The sequence below is a fragment of the Juglans microcarpa x Juglans regia genome, chromosome 4D (genome assembly GCF_004785595.1).
Source record: "Juglans microcarpa x Juglans regia isolate MS1-56 chromosome 4D, Jm3101_v1.0, whole genome shotgun sequence".
Lineage (NCBI taxonomy): Eukaryota > Viridiplantae > Streptophyta > Magnoliopsida > Fagales > Juglandaceae > Juglans > Juglans microcarpa x Juglans regia.
Window position 1 is genome coordinate 22,284,497 of NC_054600.1, and position 19,995 is coordinate 22,304,491.

Below are 19,995 nucleotides of genomic sequence, written 5' to 3' on the forward strand. Positions count from 1 at the left end.
CTCCTTAGGCTTATATATATATAATATATATATATATATATATATATATATATATTTATATATACATCTCTACGGCCGGCATTCAAATTATGATCTACTTCTACCCACCAACGAGAAGAGTAATTATCTTTGTAATATTATCAGCTAGACAATCGATTCTGGCGGCATATATATAGGTCCCATCATCTGATCATTAGCATAAAAGATTAATTCCTTATAATCTGCATGTGCTCTCATTTGGTGATCTTATTTGGTATAATTTTCAACGTCTCTTATACAAAATTTCTACATTTTTTTTTTCAGAAAAGAATGAAAAGAGAATTATCGGTACTATATTTCAAGATTTTGCACAAAAATTTAGGAGATATAGGATGGTGTAGCGTAGATATATAATGAAAGCATTTTCACACATGTATAGTACTACTTTGTGCAATACAACTATTATCATCGAGTATTCTCAAATATTTCTTTCACAAATATCACTCAAACATAAAACATTTTTTGTAATGTCCCGGTCCTGAAGGTAAGGAGAATTAGCTCTTGTAACCTAAAACCATCTCCCATAACATATTTATATACTCCAAATTCTCTATAAAATATAAATTTATTTATTCAAAACCAAAAATATATGTTCCTCCACTAAGACACCAAAGAAATAACTCAATGAAATAAATTAAAATATCCCCAAAGACTCGGAAATATCCATGACTCAAAATACCAAAATAACTTAAAATAATAAATCTACTAAATAAGACTCCAATAAATACTTGTACACTTTGATACTTATTCCTCTACGACCATCAAACATTATTGCTAATACTTCCTACTCTTGACTTCCAGCTGAGGCATCAAAATTATCTGAAAAATACTGTGGAGATAAATGGGTGAGTTATCAACAACTCAGTAAGTAAATAACATATAATAATATGTAAACATGAGTATTTACTAAGTTTAAAATGCAGAATAAAATATTTTTATTTTCAGAATGTAGAATCAGAACATGTTATCAAAAATATTAGAGAGAAGATTCAAAAAATATTTTTATTAAAAATTCTTTTGGCATAGCATAACTGAAACATCACATCAGAACAGAATTCCATGTTTAACCCTCGTGGTAGGATTGTGCAAACTCCGACGGCCAACCGAGGAGAAACAGAATGTGAAATATTCTCCTTATTATTCTCGAAACTCCAAGTGTGCACACATGAAAGACCATGCAGAAAACCACTTTACTTCCAAAGTGGGTGCACCGGAAACAGAAAAGTTGGTATCAACGAGAAACAGAGGCCATATTTTTACACTTATGGTAAGGTTAGAATAGAACAGAAACAAAATGTCATGCCAAAGGTTTTTAAAGATCACATCATTTCAAATCAGAGTACAAAACAAATTCAGAACACAACAGAATCAGATCAACATTATAAATATTATTATGTACAAATGTTCATATTCGCTCTTTTTGCACAGTTTAGAAACAAAATGTCAAAAATAAGCTCATGTCTACACCAATCATGACAGAAAATACTTTCTTTTTATACAAAGTTTTATGAGTAATTCAAAACAAATTTGTTTCAAATTTATTTTCATAACAAAGCATGCATATTTTCCAAAATCGACCTCAGTTCATTTCTTTTATGCAAAATTTAGTATAGGAACCCCGCTTACCTAGACTTTTTAGTTTTGCAGAATTTTCTCACAACCGTACCGAGCAAATATTAATTGTCACCAAGAGAGCAGCTACGAAGTGGCGGCGAGGTGGCTGAAGCGACAGTAGTGTAGGTGTGATAGTGATCAACCTAGGGCAATGTCTCACGGCTAGGCTATGGTGCACAGGCAGCAAGTGGATAGGCAACTTGCGGAGGAGTTGTGCCTAATAGAAGAGTCGTGCTCTGTTTTTTTTTTTTTTTTTTTTGTATAGAAACAGAGCTTGCTGTGTTGGTTGAAAACGTGGAGGAAAAGTTGGCTACAAAGGTGCAACTGGTGGCTCATGGTGCCTGTCAATAAGAGGAAGGATGCAGTGATGGTGGGGCCTTGTCATGGCTAACTGTGGGCTTTGGTGGAGTAGGTTGGCTTTCGACGTTGGTCTCCGTTGCTTGCAACGACTTCAACAACAACCGCTTGACGTTGCGGTTCCATGGGGGAAAAGGGCAGCAATTCTCTGGTGCAGTAGAGGCTTACCATGGCATGGAGGTTCTATCATGTAGGGGGAAAGGGGGCTTGTCATGTGGAGTTGCCTTGCGAGGCAGCTGCTTGTCCCTTGTGAGGCTACTATTCCATGCAACGGAAACTGGGGGAAGGAGACGGCAGCTACGTGGAAGAGGAGTTGCAATGTTGCATCGAGGCTAAGCAGTGAGTGTTAATGGAACAACTTGGTGGTTCCAGTTTTTGCGTGGAGCTGGGCAGTGGGCTACCTTTCGGTAGTGGTGGTGCAGGGACAACGACAAGAAGAGGTTTAGCTTTGGAACGTGGCTAGCAGCAGTAACAAGGACTTGAGTAGTTTCTCCATGCATGAGATAACATGTGTGTATATATATATATATATATATATATATATATATATATATATATAGGTGATTGGAAAAAACCGTAGAGTTGAGGGGAGGAGAAATGTGCATGTGCATGAGAATGGAGTCGTGCATGGCGGGGAGTTTTAAAAATAACTACACGTTGGTCTCCCAATCTAGAGCAAACGGGTGTGGGCCTAGGGGTGGATCGGGTAGGGTTCATTTCAAAGTATTTGGGCCCACATGTTGTGTATGGAATTAACAAATGGGCTAGGTTAGGCGGTTAGAGCAATTTGAAAAAGTCTCTTTGGCTTGTCTACAATTTTCCTCATGGGTTGAGTATTTTATCGATACTAATGGGTCTCAACTCAAATTCTAAAACTAATACAACCTGTCCCATAAATTTCTCAGCCCATAACTAAATAAACAAATCCACCTAATCCATAAAATACCAAATGATTTTAACCTAATTATTAGGTACAATAAGAATACACATCCTACAAAAATAAAATTTTTAAACCCATAGCCTATCCCAAAATTAATCATTAATCTCAAGTAGGTTTTTCATACGTATAAACCCAAAAAAAAAAACTTTAGAACGCGGGCTTGGTGCTGTGCCCGGGTGTTACACTTTCATTTCAATTTTTAAATTTTTTTCATCTAATCATTACGTATATAATCATTACAAATTTCCCAAACACCCGAACAAAATACATAAAAAATACTACTTTTTTAAATTTCAAAACAAAAAATAATATTCAAACAATTTTTTAACTTTATAATATTTTTTTTCAACTTTTTCTCTCATTTCTCAAAACTCAATAAAATATCTTAACTCAAAATTTTTCACTTTAATTATATACTGATATATTCTAAGTATCTAAACAGGCCTTAAGCATGATCATTTTCATGCCCCCGCTTTTCATTTTGATTTACTAAATTTCTAAATAAAATGCTTACTATTGCAATGCAAAATTTGTCACAAACCCAAGAAGAAACCAAGAAGAAGAGAGAGAAATAGAGAGAAGAGAGAATTAGAATGAGAGGGTATCCAATTTGAATTTTTATTCTTCAATGCGTAAATGTACATACTGAAGGTCCTTTATAGAATTGTCTCTTGTTGTCCTTTTAGAATTTGAGTTAGGGTTTGTGTGCGTGCGAGAGAGAGATGGTGATAGAGATCCAACGGCAGCAAGGGAAACCTAGAAGAACAAAGCAGTGCAGACGTAGAAGAAGGGAAGTTATCTGAGTTGAGTTCGAATAAGTGAACTAATTGAAGGGCTTGAACAAGAAACGACGCCGTGGAGGGTCATGATGAAGCGCACCGTATGAGAAGAAAAGTGAAACGCGCAGTTTAGCTGAATTAAGAAACTGTAGTCTGTTGTCATTCAATACGCAGCATTTTTCAATTATAGAAATAATTCGTAGTGTTTGTAAAGCACAGCATTTTGGGACTTAAAAACACCAAAACTGTGTGTTTTGTGTCTGTGAGGTTTTATGTTAGTGGGAGTGAGGTAGCTTTTATTTTGCGTGTCAGGTTATCTAACCTGGAAGTTTGTTAGAGAAGACCAGGGGTAGTGATAGAGTTGTTTTGGGAAGGAATCGAATATGAGCAGCACTACAGCTATTGAAAAAGTGTCCCGATGAAATGTCCGAGAAGCGCATTTCATTTATTTATTTTTATTTTTATTTTTCTTCATATATTTTTTTCATCATCATAAGTATTTAAAAAAAAAAAAAAAAGAAATTTGCAATTTGTACAATTGTCGCGTAAAATTTTTGAAAAAGTGAATAAAAAATGAGACCCACATGAAAAAAATTAATTTTTTAATAGTGAATCACACTTTTTTTCAAAGCAATTACGCAATGTTACGCACTTCAAAGTTGTATGTAGAATTACTCAAAAAAATTACAATATCATTAAAAAAACATTTCCTCAATCATTAAATAAAAAATAAAAAAAGTTATCTAAACCCAACTCTCACTAGATATAACGTATTTCATCGAATATATAGGACATCTCCGCATTCCTTTCGAAAAAGATACAAAATTAGGACATCTCCGTATTCCTATATTTGATATCACTAAATCAACTTCGAATAATGGGAATCAAAGTGAGCCTACTCTTAAAGATCTTTTGCAAGTTTCGGATAGACCAATCACAAGATCAAGTGCCAAGAAAATCAAGGAAGTAATGCAAGAATTGGTGCAATCCGCTTGAGATGAAGCTAGCAAGAGCCCAACACCCAAGATGAACTTGAAAGAAGGAGAACCGGTTTTGATCCACTTGATACAAACTGTGGAAGACATGACTTAGAGTTATTGTTTGGGCCTATTGTTATTGAAGGCTTTCAATTTGTTAAATGATTTATTTTATTAGTTTAGAATAAGTGAGATTGAGGATGCTTGACCCACATATGTCTTATTTCTTATGAACTATGGTTTTTGGGAAGGCCTTGTATTTTGGCCAATGACTTATTTGAAAAGTTATTTTTTAGAAACTAAGGTTTCAAGAAGTTACTGTAGACGCGACACTGTTCATCTAGGGGCATTTTGGGTAAAAGGGGCCTTGTTTTGGCTTAGGGTTAATTGTATTTAGGTATTTAAATACTTTTATCCGTCCAACACAAGGCTTAGACAATATTGAATTTTCATTGTGAGTTGAGTTTACTCCTATTGTTCTTGATTGAACTTTTGAATTTATCAAAGGTAAATCACAATCTTTATGGCATTCCTCATTGTAATTTGGGTTCTTGAGACAGGTTCTTCAACGAGTCTAGATTTTAATATAATCTAGATTCTTGAAACGAGTTCTCAACGGGTCTAGATTCTCCATCCATTGACTTGAGTTTGGCTTTCTTAGGTGAGTTTTTAAATTAATTATGAGTTCAAGGGATTTCATTCCCACATGTTCATATCATTTGGTATTCAGAACTTGGTTTCCAATTAGGTCTGATTCTATCTTTTAATTCTTGCATTACTTATAAAAAAAAATTTAGAAATTTCCTTCATCCTAGGGCTGTCGAATTCTCATTGTTTTCTAGGTTTTCTTTATTGTTTGATTAGGGTTACCTTGTTCTTTGATTAGGGTTGCAAGAGAGAGAGAGAGAGAGAGAGAGAGGGGTTGTCGTATATCACTTATTCTAGGGTTTTGAGTTATTGTTAGGATTTTTTCAATTGTTTATTTTTTTGATTGTGATCAAATCAGTTTGTGAAAAGAAAAGAAAAAAAATCATCAATTTTTTTTTTCTTGAGCCTTATCATCAAAGGGGTTGCATACTTCATTATAGTTAGTATCTTGTTTCATTCGTATAATTTTCTTGATTCTCATGTTATTTTATTTCTTTCGTGTTTCTCTTATTCTTGTTTCTTGGACTTAGTTATTAGTTGGGATAAATTAAGGTTGTATTGTCTTGACTGAGTTTAATTAATTCTTAAGGAACTTGAGTGAGAAAACTCTTGAGGTAAAAGGCAAGAGAGTGTGAGCCTATTATCGAGAAAAAACCAATTAAGAGTGAAACACAAATGAAATACCATTATTTGAGTGTAAACACATAAGGGAGTCATGTGTGAGGTTTTTTTTTTTTTTTTTTTTTTTTACCACTAACATTCTTTTGTGCAGCACATTACAATGTCTCACCGGAGTGGCTCATCACCAAGGGGATGAAAGATAACTTATCTTTTGTGTTGCAAGCTATGCAACAACAGTTTGAGCGGTTGAACTTTATGTTGGGTGAAGTAGCGTGCATGGCCAATGCAATGCTTTCATTCCTTGTGGTGACAACGATCTTACTTTCTCGACCTCCATATTGCAATAGTTGGCCTAGGAACTCTCGATAAATGGGTTTCTCACTCCAAACATCATCCAAAATTAGGAGAAATTTCTTCCTATTCAAATTGTTCTTTAGTGTATCTTGAAGCTGCTTTGGATCCTCAATCTTACAAGTGGAAGAAGTTGCTGCCGCTATAGTTGATTTCTTTACCTTGGACACAACAAATTCTTCTGAAACACAACCATATTTTAAGGTTGAAATGTTGTTTCACCATACTGTTGTTGTATACCAATTGAGCAAGGGTAGTCTTGCCAATCCCCCCCATGCCAACGATGGCAATCACACACATTTCATTGCCCCCCACATTGGACGAGAGCAATAAGTCATATACTTTTTTCTTGTTCTCATCCCTACCAAAAGTGTCGGACTCTATGACATAAGAAGTGGCCAACCTTTTGAATATGATTACCTTCAAATCCTTCTCGTAGACCCATAACATCCTTTTGTGTTGCTAGATGTTCCAGTTTAACAAGTACCTCTTTATCTTTGGCTCTACTCGATGGGCAAAAGGATTATGGAAAGTTCTAGGGATAAAGTTTCGTACCTTTCTCGCAACTGGTTGGAATTCAGCATCCAACTTGCGTCGGAGGGCTTAGTAGCAATCTAATCCAATATGTCTTATGCATCGTAGGCAACATCTTTTAGCTCATCAATCCACCTTTTTACATTAGGATTCGTAACTTGCTTTTCTTCTGCATCTTCAAACACCACATTTATTGACAGCAATGCTATCTCCAATTTCTTTAAGAGTGCGTCGGTTGGTTTTCATCCGCGAATGAAATCAATGTCCCCTGGAGAAGCCATTTTATCAAAGGCCCCTCCAAGGATGACAGAGAGAAATACCACACCCACCTCGGCCATGTTCTATTCTTTGGAATGAAAAGAATCAAGGGAAATGAAGGAAGGCTTTTAGATACAAAAAAAAAAAATTATGCTTATCAGCATTACCTTTTTCTGGAAAATTAATAATATAGGCTTTCCGCTTTTGGAAAAAAAAAATCTGGATACAGCCCAGAACCCAGACTTCTGGGTTTCAGCCCAGGTCATAACCCGGGTTTGAAATTCGGGTTCCAGGCCGAGTATACTCGGGTACCTGGATGAACACTCCTAGATACTTTTACTGAGTAGAGTCCTACATACAACTATTTGCCGTGTTGGGTATGAAAACAAATAGTCTACCGTGTTAATTTTTAGCCAGCTTCATGTGGAGCAATAGATCATCCTCCCTCTCTAGTCTTTATTTTAGGGGCTGATTAGTTCTTTGAGGGAATCTTTAAAAAAGAAAGTCTTGAAACGCATTCTGTCAGAGACTGGAAATAAATCTGCATTTTACATCTATGAAACAAGCCTAAGACCATCAATTCAGAATCAGTGAACAAAAAAAAATAAAAAGTGACATGCAAATTTGAACTTTAACAAAGATTATTGAAACAGACATTACTTCTTGTGAAGAATGAAAAATTGACAGGGTTTTGGGTTAAAAAGTCGGAACTTTAGAGAATGTCTCCAAGGAAAAGGGATTAGAAAATCTGCTTTTTGGGTCAAGTTTGAATCCCAAGAAATAGCTGAATTACAAATCCTAATCCACCTGTATAAAGACACAGAAAATGTATTTACCTTTCCTTTTTTTGGCGACAAGAGGCTGTACTACCCACATGATGGTAATAACATGTACACCACAGGAAGGTCACCAAAGGTTATCCTGCAATCAGCAAGTGTCTTGTTATCATCCAAAATTTTACCTGCATTTATGAGTTTTGAGAAAGGATAGTTGTAGTTGTGAATGTGTAAATATTATGCAGTTATTTTAAAAAAAAATGAATAAATACAAGACCTATATGAAAAAATTTTTTTTTTTAATAATAGACTCTATTCTTTTTTAAAACGACTGCATGGTAATTACATATTTTACGATTGTATATAGTATTACTCATGAATTTTACATCATGTATTGACTTTGGAGTGATTGTTTTGCCTGGAAATAAAGTTATAGCACCAGAGTGTACATAAGAAGTCATCCCAGGAAAATACAGGCAAGTGCATGTGCAATGGTCCACATACCGTCGGGAAAAAGTATTTTGTCCTACCATGTCAATTCGTCAATAGCACTTCACATTATCCTTTTATTGGATATGAAAAAAAAAAAAAAAATTATTGAAGAAAACAAGAGAAAGTAGTACTCATGTACTACAGAGATGTGACTCTCATTGTTCATTTTTCCTTTTGGAATTAAACAAATGTTATAAACATCAAGTAGTTCCAAAAAATTGCAACACATGCTCTTCACCAATAGTAGTTTAAATAAATACTCGGGACTTCAGCTAAAGCTTCATTTATTGAGAAAATCACAGCTTCCATGGGCCATATCTGTACCATCATAAATGCGAATATTAAGATCGATTCACTCCTCTCCTTCACCCATTATATAGCCCTTGTCTTCCCATGCCAAGCTTGAAAACACTATGTAACACCAAAACAGTGCTTCCACTAAAAAAATATAGTCTCGCCCTACCCAACTGAAAATGAATCCCAAAAACTCCAACTTCATGTTATGTTAGCATACAACTCCTTTTGGCTTCAGAGGAATCAGGGGGAAGAAGAAGTCCAGGACACTTCTCACTTTTTCTCAGCATCCAAACAAAGGAAATCCAAATATCAATGCAACAAAACTGCAGAGTACCCAAAAAAAAAAATTATACTAACCTCTGGAAATTTAGAGAAACTATCCTTTCTGCGCGGAAGTATGAAACAAAAGTACATCTGACTCGATGGCTATCGAACCAATCCAGCCAAGTAAGCACTTCATATGATCGAATAGCTTCCACGGCCAACAGTCCCCCAAAAAATGTCTCTAAAATGATAGATTGATACCACTATCTATATCGACCCGATCTAACAATTTTAAAGTTGAGATATTAATAATTTTTATTGAGCCTAAATTATATTTAATGGACCATATTTAATAAGCACACGAACGATAAATTATTAAGGTTGATTAGGAGTTTTAATTAAGTTCAATACTAAGTTAATTGTTATTTATTATTTATTGAACGAGTCAACTCATTTTAGAATTTAAATATCGATCATTAGAAATTTATTTCAATTTAAAATCATCACTAATTGAAGTTGCCTATACAATCTTAGTCACTGTCAATCCTACATTAAATGAACTACTCGATCTTGTTTTTAAATTTAAACTCTCTTCTTGAATGATGGTGATTGAGTCCAACTCAAACTCGAACTCGAACTCGTTGGCATCCTATTCCACTAGGGATACAATTCTACAAGTCATCCTCACGTTAAAACTCTTTAATCAAGTCCAACTTAAACTGGTCGTCTCTCTCCCAAATCTCTCTATAAATATTTCCATTCCACGTGTTATTTGGAAAAGAACCATAAACCTCCCAGTCTAGCACCATGACCAATTTTGTGTCAAAAATTTTGTGTCATAAATTAGGATTAACATACGTTAGCTAGTTATATATATTATTATTAAAACTAGTTCTTTTGAACTAGCTAGTGTTTCCGTACCACGCATGTCATGATATTTGTAAGCACGTCATTCATCATATTTCATTCTGCATATTATGGTTATGTATGTATTATACATCTCACTTTTCATAAGATACGTAAACTTTCATAAGATCAAGTGTAAGATAAGTTCATAACAGTTAATCATATAGCCATTCAGATGCATAGTACCAATGCAATTTCAGGGTGGGCGTGCAAACCACGGACTCAAGCTAATCCACCGTAGTACGCTAGAGGACTGCACAGTTGGCTTCCTTTGCTGCAGAAGGAGAAGTAGTGCACAACCTTGCATACAGGGTTAAGTGTGTTGGCCAATCAGATAAGTCTTATAAATCAGATCAGTCAATTAATTCAGATAAATCAATCATGCATATCATAAACATGAATATGATCAGTCATGATTTTAAGTTTTTAGCATTAAATATTTTACAAAAAATCTTATGTTAAATATATTTACGTTATGATGGATTTCTTACTGAGTCATCGACTCATTTTAGTTTATTTTTATGTTTTTAAACCACCCCAGGTCAGGATCATTATGACGATAGAGCTGCAAAATGAGACTTAGTCCAGGGAGGTGTGACAGTTGCCTAAATCATGTACATAGATTTTAAGTTGATTTTATGGCACGAGTTTTGAAAAATTTTAATAAATACTTATGTGCACTCCCTTTTATGATCTCAGTATTTTAATAAAAAATTATTTTTTTATAGAATATTTGTACCAAACGCTTCCTTTAAAATAAAAGAAAATATTTTTAAGTCAAAATTCACTAATAACACTCTGGCTTCCGAGAATTTTTAAAAGTGATTTTATTATTAACAGTAGGAAACGGGGTGTTACACTATCAGAATCGGATTCAAGAACACCAGCTAGACTGAACGTTCTCTCTAATACAACAGCTGGATTACAACCTCCAAATAAAGTTCAGAACGATCGAAAAGATGAAAAAAGACAATTGATACCAAAGAAATCTCGACTAAATATAGCTTGTTATACGAGTGAACAAGATAGAAAACGCTAGGGCTAGATTGGGTAGCTAAAAGGCAACATATAATGCGCAGAGAAACTGCAATTTTCATTGTCTAAACCGAGACAATTTGAAGAGATAAAGAAAAGACTCCAGTGACACAAATAGAGTTGGTAGTAGATGACACGTAGGCATACTCTTAATTTTTTGAAACAAAAATTGAAATGATACCTTGTTATTTTCCTTCATTTACTAGGGAACAAAACAGAGAGTAATGGAGGCCATTTGGAGATGATACCTGGTCAAGAAGCCATGAATTGATGATCTGTCAGAGCTCAGAGAGAGAGAGAGAGAGAGAGAGAGAGAAGAGTTGTTCTTTGTATCTCTATCTGTTTATTCTTTTGTACCGTGAAATCTCTCTGAGATCAAAGAAACGGATGCAGAGGTCGATCATATATTCTGAAACTTTGTGTTTATGGAATTTGTTCAGGCGCAGCCAGAGGATATGATGCTCCATCTCGAATAATACGATGCCACGTCTGCAGCTGCTCCATCAAATGACTATAATGGGCTTCCCGATACTTCTTATTGGCCTGGAGAAGTTGAAGGAAGCTTGTCATTTTTCTAAAAGTCAACAGGGAAATTAAAAGAAGAGTTCCTCTATAGAACGGTCTGGCTGATTTTGGGCATTAAACAGCCCCTAATCAAAGGGTGCCACGTCAGAAACTCTACACTAAAGAACATAAAATCAAAGCATCCGATAATTACATTGTCTTTCTTCATCATTTGTCACCCAATATTCACATTCACCGTCGTCCACATCAATCAAGTTTCACCATCGTCCATAGCAGTGCGTTTACCTTAGCAGTGTTCGTCACCACCGTCCTCTCAGCAGTGTCCATCACCGTCATACCCAAACATGCATCATAGTAATCACAAACCCATATCAAACATCTCATTTCATAGAATCACAAATCACAAACCAACTCAGTTCACAAACCCAAACATGCATCAAATAATCACAAATCCAATTCAGATCACCATTTGTTTTGAACAAAAAACCATAGCATAAGAAAATCCATTATTACAAATTCAATTCATAAGAAATAACATCACCATTGGCCTTCATAACTAGTGGTCGATTGTCGACTGAGAGGGTGAAGAGTCCTATCGCGTCTCGGGTGAGAGGTTGTGGGTTTCTGTCAAGAGAGGTAGAGGGCCAATGCCAGTGTAAGGGTAAGAATCGGACGATGCCAATGGCAAGGGGAGGGCTTGGTCATGAGAGGTGGGGGAGGAGGGTCGCGGGGGGTTCACCTGGGGGGTCCAAAGGTGAGGGGTTCGGCTCGAGAAGGGGTGGGGGCAAGGCTCGATGTCAGTGCGAGGTGGTTGTGAGAGGGGGTAGAGGGAGGAGGGCCGCTGGGGGTTCGCCTAGGGGGAGGGTCCTCATGTGGGGTTTAGCTCGAGAGGGGGTAGGGGTAGGGCTCGACGCCGGTGCGAGGTGGTTGCGAGAGGGGGTGGGGGGAGAAGGGCTGCAGGAGGTTCGCCTGGGGGGAGGGTTTGCGGGTGAGGGATATTGCCTAGTGAAGGAGGGGAGAAGGATTTCTGGTGGGATTTCATTTTGTTCCCGTGAAGATTAGTCTATGGTGCGATTACAATGTTGGTAAAATGGAACCCATACATGGCATTTTTTCATTGGAGAACTGTTATTTGGAGAAGAATAAATGGACCGTTTTAAAATTTTTCTCTTAACGGAAAGCGTTACTAATTTACTATGTTTGTTTTCCAATTTTTATTTTTTAATCCATTTGTTTGTTTTTTTTATTCTAAATAAGTGTAGTTACATAATTTAATCATTGTAATAATAAATTCTAAATAATTCTAAATTTTGGGCGTGAAAGTCTTTTTCAAATAGCTTGTACGTCTAGAACTTATAAATAGTATTACACTATTTCAAAAGAATAAATAGTAATAATAATAAAAAAAAAGAATCAAGGTTCTTATCATTAGGCAGAGAACTATTGGAACTTGTTGTAGAAGTCATGGTATATGTATTCCCATTAGAAAAGTTCTTTCTTATCGGTAACTATTCGCTATCTCATACTCTACACTCTACACTTAATAAAAAACCGCCTCACACTTTATGAAAAACACCCTCACATCCTAAAAAAAAAAAAACTATAAGTGTGAGGTATGAAATTGAATACTGACTAATGTATAGAATTCTTCATTCCATTAAGATGGTAGATATGGTGGTAGATATGATTCTTTACATTAAGACTCTTTAAAAGAGGACATGCTTCCACATATGCCTTGCAATGGATTCTCACTAAATCATTATTAATTTAGCTTGAGAGGGCTTGTAAATGCTATTATTTACAAATAATATTATAAGAATGTGAAATATACAATTGTTAGTAGATATTATAAATGGTGATAATTCAGAACCATCATTCTTCTTAAAATGTCCTGCAAGGCACGGGTTCATAGTTCATGCTTTACATTTTCACTAAATTAATAGAATTAATAGGAATTTTCTCTTGTTGCTTGCTATAGAATGTTATTTCCATTTATATAGAAGGTCTATGATTAGTTAGAACTTCCCGAGAAGATTAACCACATCGTACCTAAACTGCAAGGGAGAGTGTAAAGAGAACACATAACATACTCTAACATCATACTCTAAGCTAAGAAAATGTTTAGATTATACATATTTGTGTATACAATAAAACATATATCACTTTTCGCGGCTACTAATTTTGACATCAAAAGTCAAATTCTCGCCGCAAAAGGACTTTTTGCCAACAGGTCTTTCATCTTTGCAACAAGTATTTTTGTCGGATAACCTTAACTTTTGCGAAGGTAAATTGTCGCCAAAAATAGTAAAAATCTAGTAACAAAAAAGTACCTTTTCACAAATGCTTATTTGTGACGATATTCTTGGTCACACTTAAGTATTTCTGGAGAATAATTTTTGCCGCAAATAAGTATTTGCAACAAAAATAGTTTCTGCGGCAAGTTTTATTTGTCGCTAACAGTAAAAAATCCAATATATATATATATATATATAACCATTTGCTCTGAACTAAAATTCACAGCAAAGGATCCAAGGCAGAAAAAACACATTCTTCATACAAACTCAATTCAAATCCCAAGTTATGAGCCACAAATATGACAAATGCATATCCTTTTTACAAACTGGACCATTTTACATAAGGGTTTTAAATCTATATAAAAGGCACAGAGAGAGAGAGAGAGAGAGAGAGATGCACCAAACTCTCAAATGTAACCTTGCCCTTGGTGTATAGAAGTGCGTTGTTATTAGTCTCATAATTTATTGTGCTTGTTTTTTCTATTTGATTTGATGTATTATCCTCTCATAATCTGATCATTATCCTTATATATATATATATATGGTATTAAGTAATTAGAAAATAAATATTATTTATTTTTTAATTACTTGATATCACATCAGAAAATGGTGAGATAAATACTAACTAACAGGATGATAAATAATTTTGAAAAGAATAATACCTATAGGATTCTTGTCTATAATTAACCAAACACGTATACACCATGATAATCTCGTATTGTCGGGAATCATATCGGATTTCTAGTCATTTTCAAATGTTAGTTTAGTTATATATATATATATATATATGTATGTATGTATGTATAAATCCAAATTCTCAAACATTATATTCCTCAAAATATAAATCTCAGAAAATGTTAGATTCTTCAAATCACATTCAAGAATGATTTATTCCAAATACATGACAACACAAGATGGATGTATTACATCTGGCCACCGTCACTAGCTTCTCTCTTTTTTCATCGCTTTTTTAAAAGAGAAAAGATATTTCTAACTGTACAACTGTCACATAATCGAAAAAAATGAATAACCTATAAGATTTATATGAAAAAATTAAAATTTTAACAGTAAATTCTATTCTTTTTTAAAATGATTATGCGACATTTATACACTTTACGATTATACGTAAAATTACACTTTTTTAAAACTCATTTATAGAACCCCAACATCTACGGTTTGTAAGAGAAACAATGTTCAACCATTGGGTCAGTGCATTGCAGGGATTGGTGGGTTTATCAGAGGTACAGGAAGATACAAACCGGTGAGTTGTTCCTCCTTTCTTCTCAATATCTGTAACAGAGCAAAGGACATATACCAACTTCTTTTGTTTTCTTCAATATCACGTTCATTGAAGTTTCTTGATTGAGATTGAGGCTGATTGAACGGAAAAAGCCAGGAAGATCTTATTTTTATGCGATTCCTTGGGTCAAGAAGGCACCCAGATGATGATATTCTCTTTTCTTTCGTTGCGCAGCCTCACTTTATATGCTTGTTTCCATTTATCAGTGAGGAATCTGCTGTCTGCTGCTCACATCTGTGAACAGACTTCTTTCACCTTTGGCATTGCTAAGATAATGTAATACCTCACATGTTAATGTTAATGGCTGCTGATATTGATATTGCATTTGTCTTCCTTTCTTTCTCGATGACTTTTTTATTATTATTTATATTTAATTTTTTTTAAATGACACGCGACACTTAGGCCCTGTTTGTATAGTGAAAGTGTTTCATCTTATCTAATCATTACAATTTTTTCAAATTTTCACACAAAATATAATAAATAATACAACTTTTTCAAATCTCAAAACAATAATAATATTAAAAAAAATAATATTTTAACAATATTTTATTCAACTTTCAACTTTTATCTCAACTCATCTCATCTCAATTCACTATCCAAATAGTACCTTAGTGATTGATAACGAGGTGATATTTTAATATATACATTATTAATGGAATGATTAATTTAATCAAAATTGAAAGCACCAGGAGCAAAGTGTTACAAATTAGAGTTTAAGGACTTATAATCAATCGCAAGGGCAAACCACCGAGCTGGATTCAGGCTTGCGGCTTGAAGTTTCACTACTACGACTAATGTTACATGATGACATAGCGAACAATAGCAAAACAATTTAAAGGGGATTAGCCAAGGAATGCAATACCGTTCTTTACCCAAAAGTAGAGGAATCAATGGTGCACGTTCTACAAAGTTAAGAATTTTCCTTTTTTAACTTTTGCATATGGAGGAATGCAATAGGGATACCAAAAGTTGGATTCTCTCCCTCCCAGAAATAGTTTTTGTTTTCGGAAATTGTTAAAGTTGCACTAATTTTCTTTTACTTGCAGAAGTACCCCTTTCTCTTCAATTTTTGCTGCTATTAAAAAACCCATTTAATTGTTTTTCTACATATGCACTCTGCAAACATAATCAAGCCACTATAACTTGGTAGTTTTCTGATAAATCATGATAAAGTGACAAAATCCCTATGGTTTCTATGCTAATGGATATTTTTGTTATATGTTAAGGTGATTATGATTGAAATACTTGTGGAAATCATGCATTCTGAGTATGATAATGGTTTATTCTTTAGGACATGTCCAACTCTCAAGAGCTGTAGTTTTCCATCATTTGTAAATATCAAAGCTCCGTCTACTAAGACCAAGACTCCATATTCCCTTCTGGTGGCCATAATATATAGGATGTGAGACATCTGCTAAAAATTCCTATAATAGGATTGAATATTATCAAATATGTTAGGATGTGAAAATATCTGATTCAGGACCTGTCCAACTCTCGAGAGCTGTAGTTTTCCAGAGATTGTAAATATCAAAGTTCCCTACAACTCCCAAGCTTTGACGATTACATTCACCAATTTAGTTAGATTGCATACAACTCATGAAACAGTGTATTTAAAAGCCAACTTCATTAAGAATAGGAAACATAGTACACACTATATATAGCTAATTAAATGCTAAAGATTACTTCACACATAACACACTACAAAGACTATTCGAGCTTGTTGCATTACTAATTTTAGCCAAGTTTATTCTTCCGACGAGCTGTTGGAGTAATATATTCAAGGAGATTTATAAGGCTGCAGCAGTGGAGTCAGCGAGCCTTTTAGATGGAGGGACATGACTTCGTTGGTGGATCCTACCAGTTTTCCTCCAATGAACACAGCTGGTACAGGCGCATTACAACCCAACCTCACGAGAGCTTTCTCTATTTCCCTGCCTTCAGGGTCTTCGTCGATCTCATGAACCAACGGTTTCACCCCGAGTTCCTTAAATAGAATGTTGACCGTATAACACATGCAGCAGGAACTTTTGCTGAATATCACTATCCCCTTCTCTGAAACCAATCTTGTCACCTTTTCCATCTTGGCGATCCTGATCAAGAATGTCTTCTTATTAGGGATGGAAATCTTGTGTAAAGATAATAAGTAATACAGGAAAAACTGTGTCTAATCTTCAGAAGTTTTTGGGTGGGTGACCTTGAGTTTCTTAAAACATTAAAACCATGGATCGAATCCAAACTGAATTCGACCCAGTAGTTATATTGGGTTATAGGGAAAAGTGTTTGAAGCTTAAGGTTGTTTGAATTTTGAGCTCTAATGCTAGACTATTTATAGGGACATGTTAGGGTGGGCTGCTTTCTTTGAACGAGAACATTTCAAAAGCTAGAGTGCTTTATTTAGATTCCCAAAGTAATAAAGAAACTCTCTAAGATGAAGACTACGATATTTATGTTTCATTGGTATGAGGATACTGTGTTTCTAACAGGCATAAAAGGTTGGCAGACATATATTCTACATGCATATAACTCAATTTATTAGAGTAGCTGCGAGTATATAACCATCTGATACGTAGACTTTTGTTACTCTTTTCATATTATCAACCATGTTCATAAAATTTTGTATATTTTCTGTAATCAAGAAAAATCCATCAGGACACAACAAAAGTTGAAAATTCGATGGGGCAGGTCAATTTTTACCAAATTCTCACAATCACCTTGGAGCTCTTATGCATAAAGACTGTGAATGAGATGGGCTTTCGGTGGCTGTGATTCTTCCTGTTGTGCCCACCAATTTGCTTGATTCTTTTTCACACTCCAGTATGTCATTCCCTGTTCACAAATGTTGTACTGTTCTCCTCTCCATACAATGCTCTCACATGTAAAAATGAGCAGGCGATGAGTGCCTACTGATGTGAACTTTTCCCTTTGAGCAATATAGGACAAACTTTGGACGAGCTAATGAATCACAAAGTTCATGAGTCATCTGCTTTACCATAATTGCATGGCACTCATGTTCAGCCATAGGATATCTGGCAACACATGTAGCCTATAACATTTGCACATATATATTTGTCACTTCTTGGGTTCTAGGCTATGTTAAGACACATGCATATATAATAGAGTATATATATTGAGCAACATGATAAATGTTTGTACTCGTGATGTATGCATGATTGTTTGCATTTTTATTTTTTAGGTCCGTTGGAAGCTAATGCAGCCTATAAGCTCCAAAGTAAGGATAACCATGATTAATTCCTGAATAGTTTCTTGGTAAAGGTGGGATTTAATCTAGACTTCTATTTTTGCAGTCAAGAAACTTAAAAATTAAAACAGTTGGCATCTTCATGTAGTGCTTACATGTTTGCATTTATGAATCTATTCTTGGTTTGTAAGAGCAAATCAGCCAACAAGGAAAAGTTTTTGGCTTTCTGGATGTGGAGGAATCCTAGGGAGGCATGACAACTTGTAGCATCAACATCTTGTCCCCTTCCTTAGGCCAAGGAGTCATGCACGTGCAGTCACCATAAAGTTCTCTAAGTTGCGGTTGATTTAACCTGCTAGATGGTATCAATCTTTATCCCTTGCACCAGGTTCAAATTAAGTGGTGACAGAGGTTGAAGTTTGGAACCAACCATTTGATTCTCAAATGTAAGAATTACGCTTCAGCCTAATTATTCACGCAAGTATATAGAATGTATGTGTCTAGTAGTATATATATGTGTGTGTGTGTGTGTGTATGTACATGCTTCCATGTATACATACACAAATTTGGTATTTACCCTGTGAATGTAAATGTCCCAATGCACAACTTTAAGTACATGATTCTATGACTAATGCTATGGTCTCTTCATGGAGCAGGGATTGCTTTTAGCAAGTGGATAAGTATTTGTTGGAACATGTTTGATTACTCACCAAAAAACATTACACATCTTCATTCATTACAGTTTTGCTTGCATAAGTGTGGTAGTGCTGCAGTGGAATGTGTCATTTACCAGAGCAGTTCAAGATTGGGAAGTGGGAGACATTTCTGATTTCTACAGCACCTTGTATGCACTAAGCGTGGCGTGGAGGACAAACTGCTGTGGACACACCCCGGGAACAAGAAATTCTCGGTTAAATCTTTATATAATGCTATGTGTACCCACTCTTCTCAGAATTTCCCTTGGAAGCGCATTTGGAAGAGCAAAGCACCCCCAAAAGTTGCTTTCTTCAGTTGGCTGGCCTCTCACAGCAAAATTCTGACCATAGACAAGTTGAGGAAGTATGGTTTTTTCATAATGGATTGGTGCTTCATGTGCAAAAGGAATGGCGAATCGACAGACCATCTTCTTCTCCATTGTGATGTGGCAAAGGCTCTATGGGATAAGTCTTCTTAAGGCTGAACATTGCTTGGGTAATGCCCAAGAAGGTGGTGGACCTATTGGCTTGTTGGAGCTGAACACGGGGAAATTGTCAAGTAGCGGATGTTGGAAGATGGTGTCCTTATGTCTTATGTGGTGTATGTGGAATGAGAGGAATGAAAGATGTTTTGAAAATAGTGAACGCTCTTTGGAGGGGATTAGAGACTCATTTTTCCAAACTTTGTTACTTTGGGCTAAGACTATTGTATTAGATGGGGATAATTTTAGTGACTTGTGTGCGTCTTTTTTTGTTTGTAGACTGTAATTAGGTATTTCTCTCTTGTATACCACCTGTGTACTTGGGCTATGCCTAATTTTGAAGATCAATAAACTTTATTAATTATAAAAAATAATTCTCTTGAATGTTGTCTGATCATGACACAATTTTGAGAATTTAATTTGATGCAGGTCTTGGCTTTGCTATAGTCGGATAGGAAAAAATCCCAGAAACTTAAAACTTCACACTTGAGATCTCAAGAAACATACATACAAACATACATATGTACACACATATATATATATATATATATATCTTTTCAGTGTTAATGGAGGGTATGGTAATCAAGGGGCAATTCAAATTTCACTAAAGGT

At 35.2% G+C, this 19,995-nt stretch overlaps 1 protein-coding gene and 2 long non-coding RNA genes across 4 annotated transcripts; 1 reads left to right on the top strand and 2 right to left on the bottom strand.

Annotated features, from left to right (window-relative positions):
- Nucleotides 1-6,748: 6,748 nt before the first annotated feature.
- On the bottom strand, nucleotides 6,749-13,643 carry LOC121259289. The gene is made up of 3 exons (XR_005939553.1): nucleotides 13,631-13,643; nucleotides 7,286-7,291; nucleotides 6,749-7,243 (listed from the first exon to the last, which is right to left on the bottom strand). It is a non-coding gene; the product is annotated as an uncharacterized LOC121259289 (long non-coding RNA).
- A 1,185-nt stretch (nucleotides 13,644-14,828) lies between these two features.
- LOC121259291 lies at nucleotides 14,829-19,736 on the top strand. 2 transcript variants are annotated; one of them, XR_005939555.1, is made up of 5 exons: nucleotides 14,829-14,968; nucleotides 15,182-15,283; nucleotides 17,690-17,821; nucleotides 18,201-18,652; nucleotides 18,863-19,736. It is a non-coding gene; the product is annotated as an uncharacterized LOC121259291 (long non-coding RNA). The 2 variants fall into 2 exon arrangements; XR_005939554.1 differs by lacking the exon at nucleotides 17,690-17,821 and having other exon boundaries at nucleotides 18,201-18,236; nucleotides 18,313-18,652; nucleotides 18,863-19,733.
- Nucleotides 16,615-17,341, bottom strand: LOC121259290 (monothiol glutaredoxin-S9-like). Its single transcript, XM_041160825.1, has one exon. The coding sequence runs from the start codon at nucleotides 17,085-17,087 to the stop codon at nucleotides 16,785-16,787; it is 303 nt and encodes a 100-aa protein (XP_041016759.1). The 5' UTR covers nucleotides 17,088-17,341; the 3' UTR covers nucleotides 16,615-16,784.
- Nucleotides 19,737-19,995: the final 259 nt, after the last annotated feature.

Coding starts and splice junctions, on each gene's coding strand:
- LOC121259290 (XM_041160825.1), bottom strand. CDS start 17,087: ATGGAAAAGGTGACAAGATTGGTTTCAGAGAAGGGGATAGTGATATTC.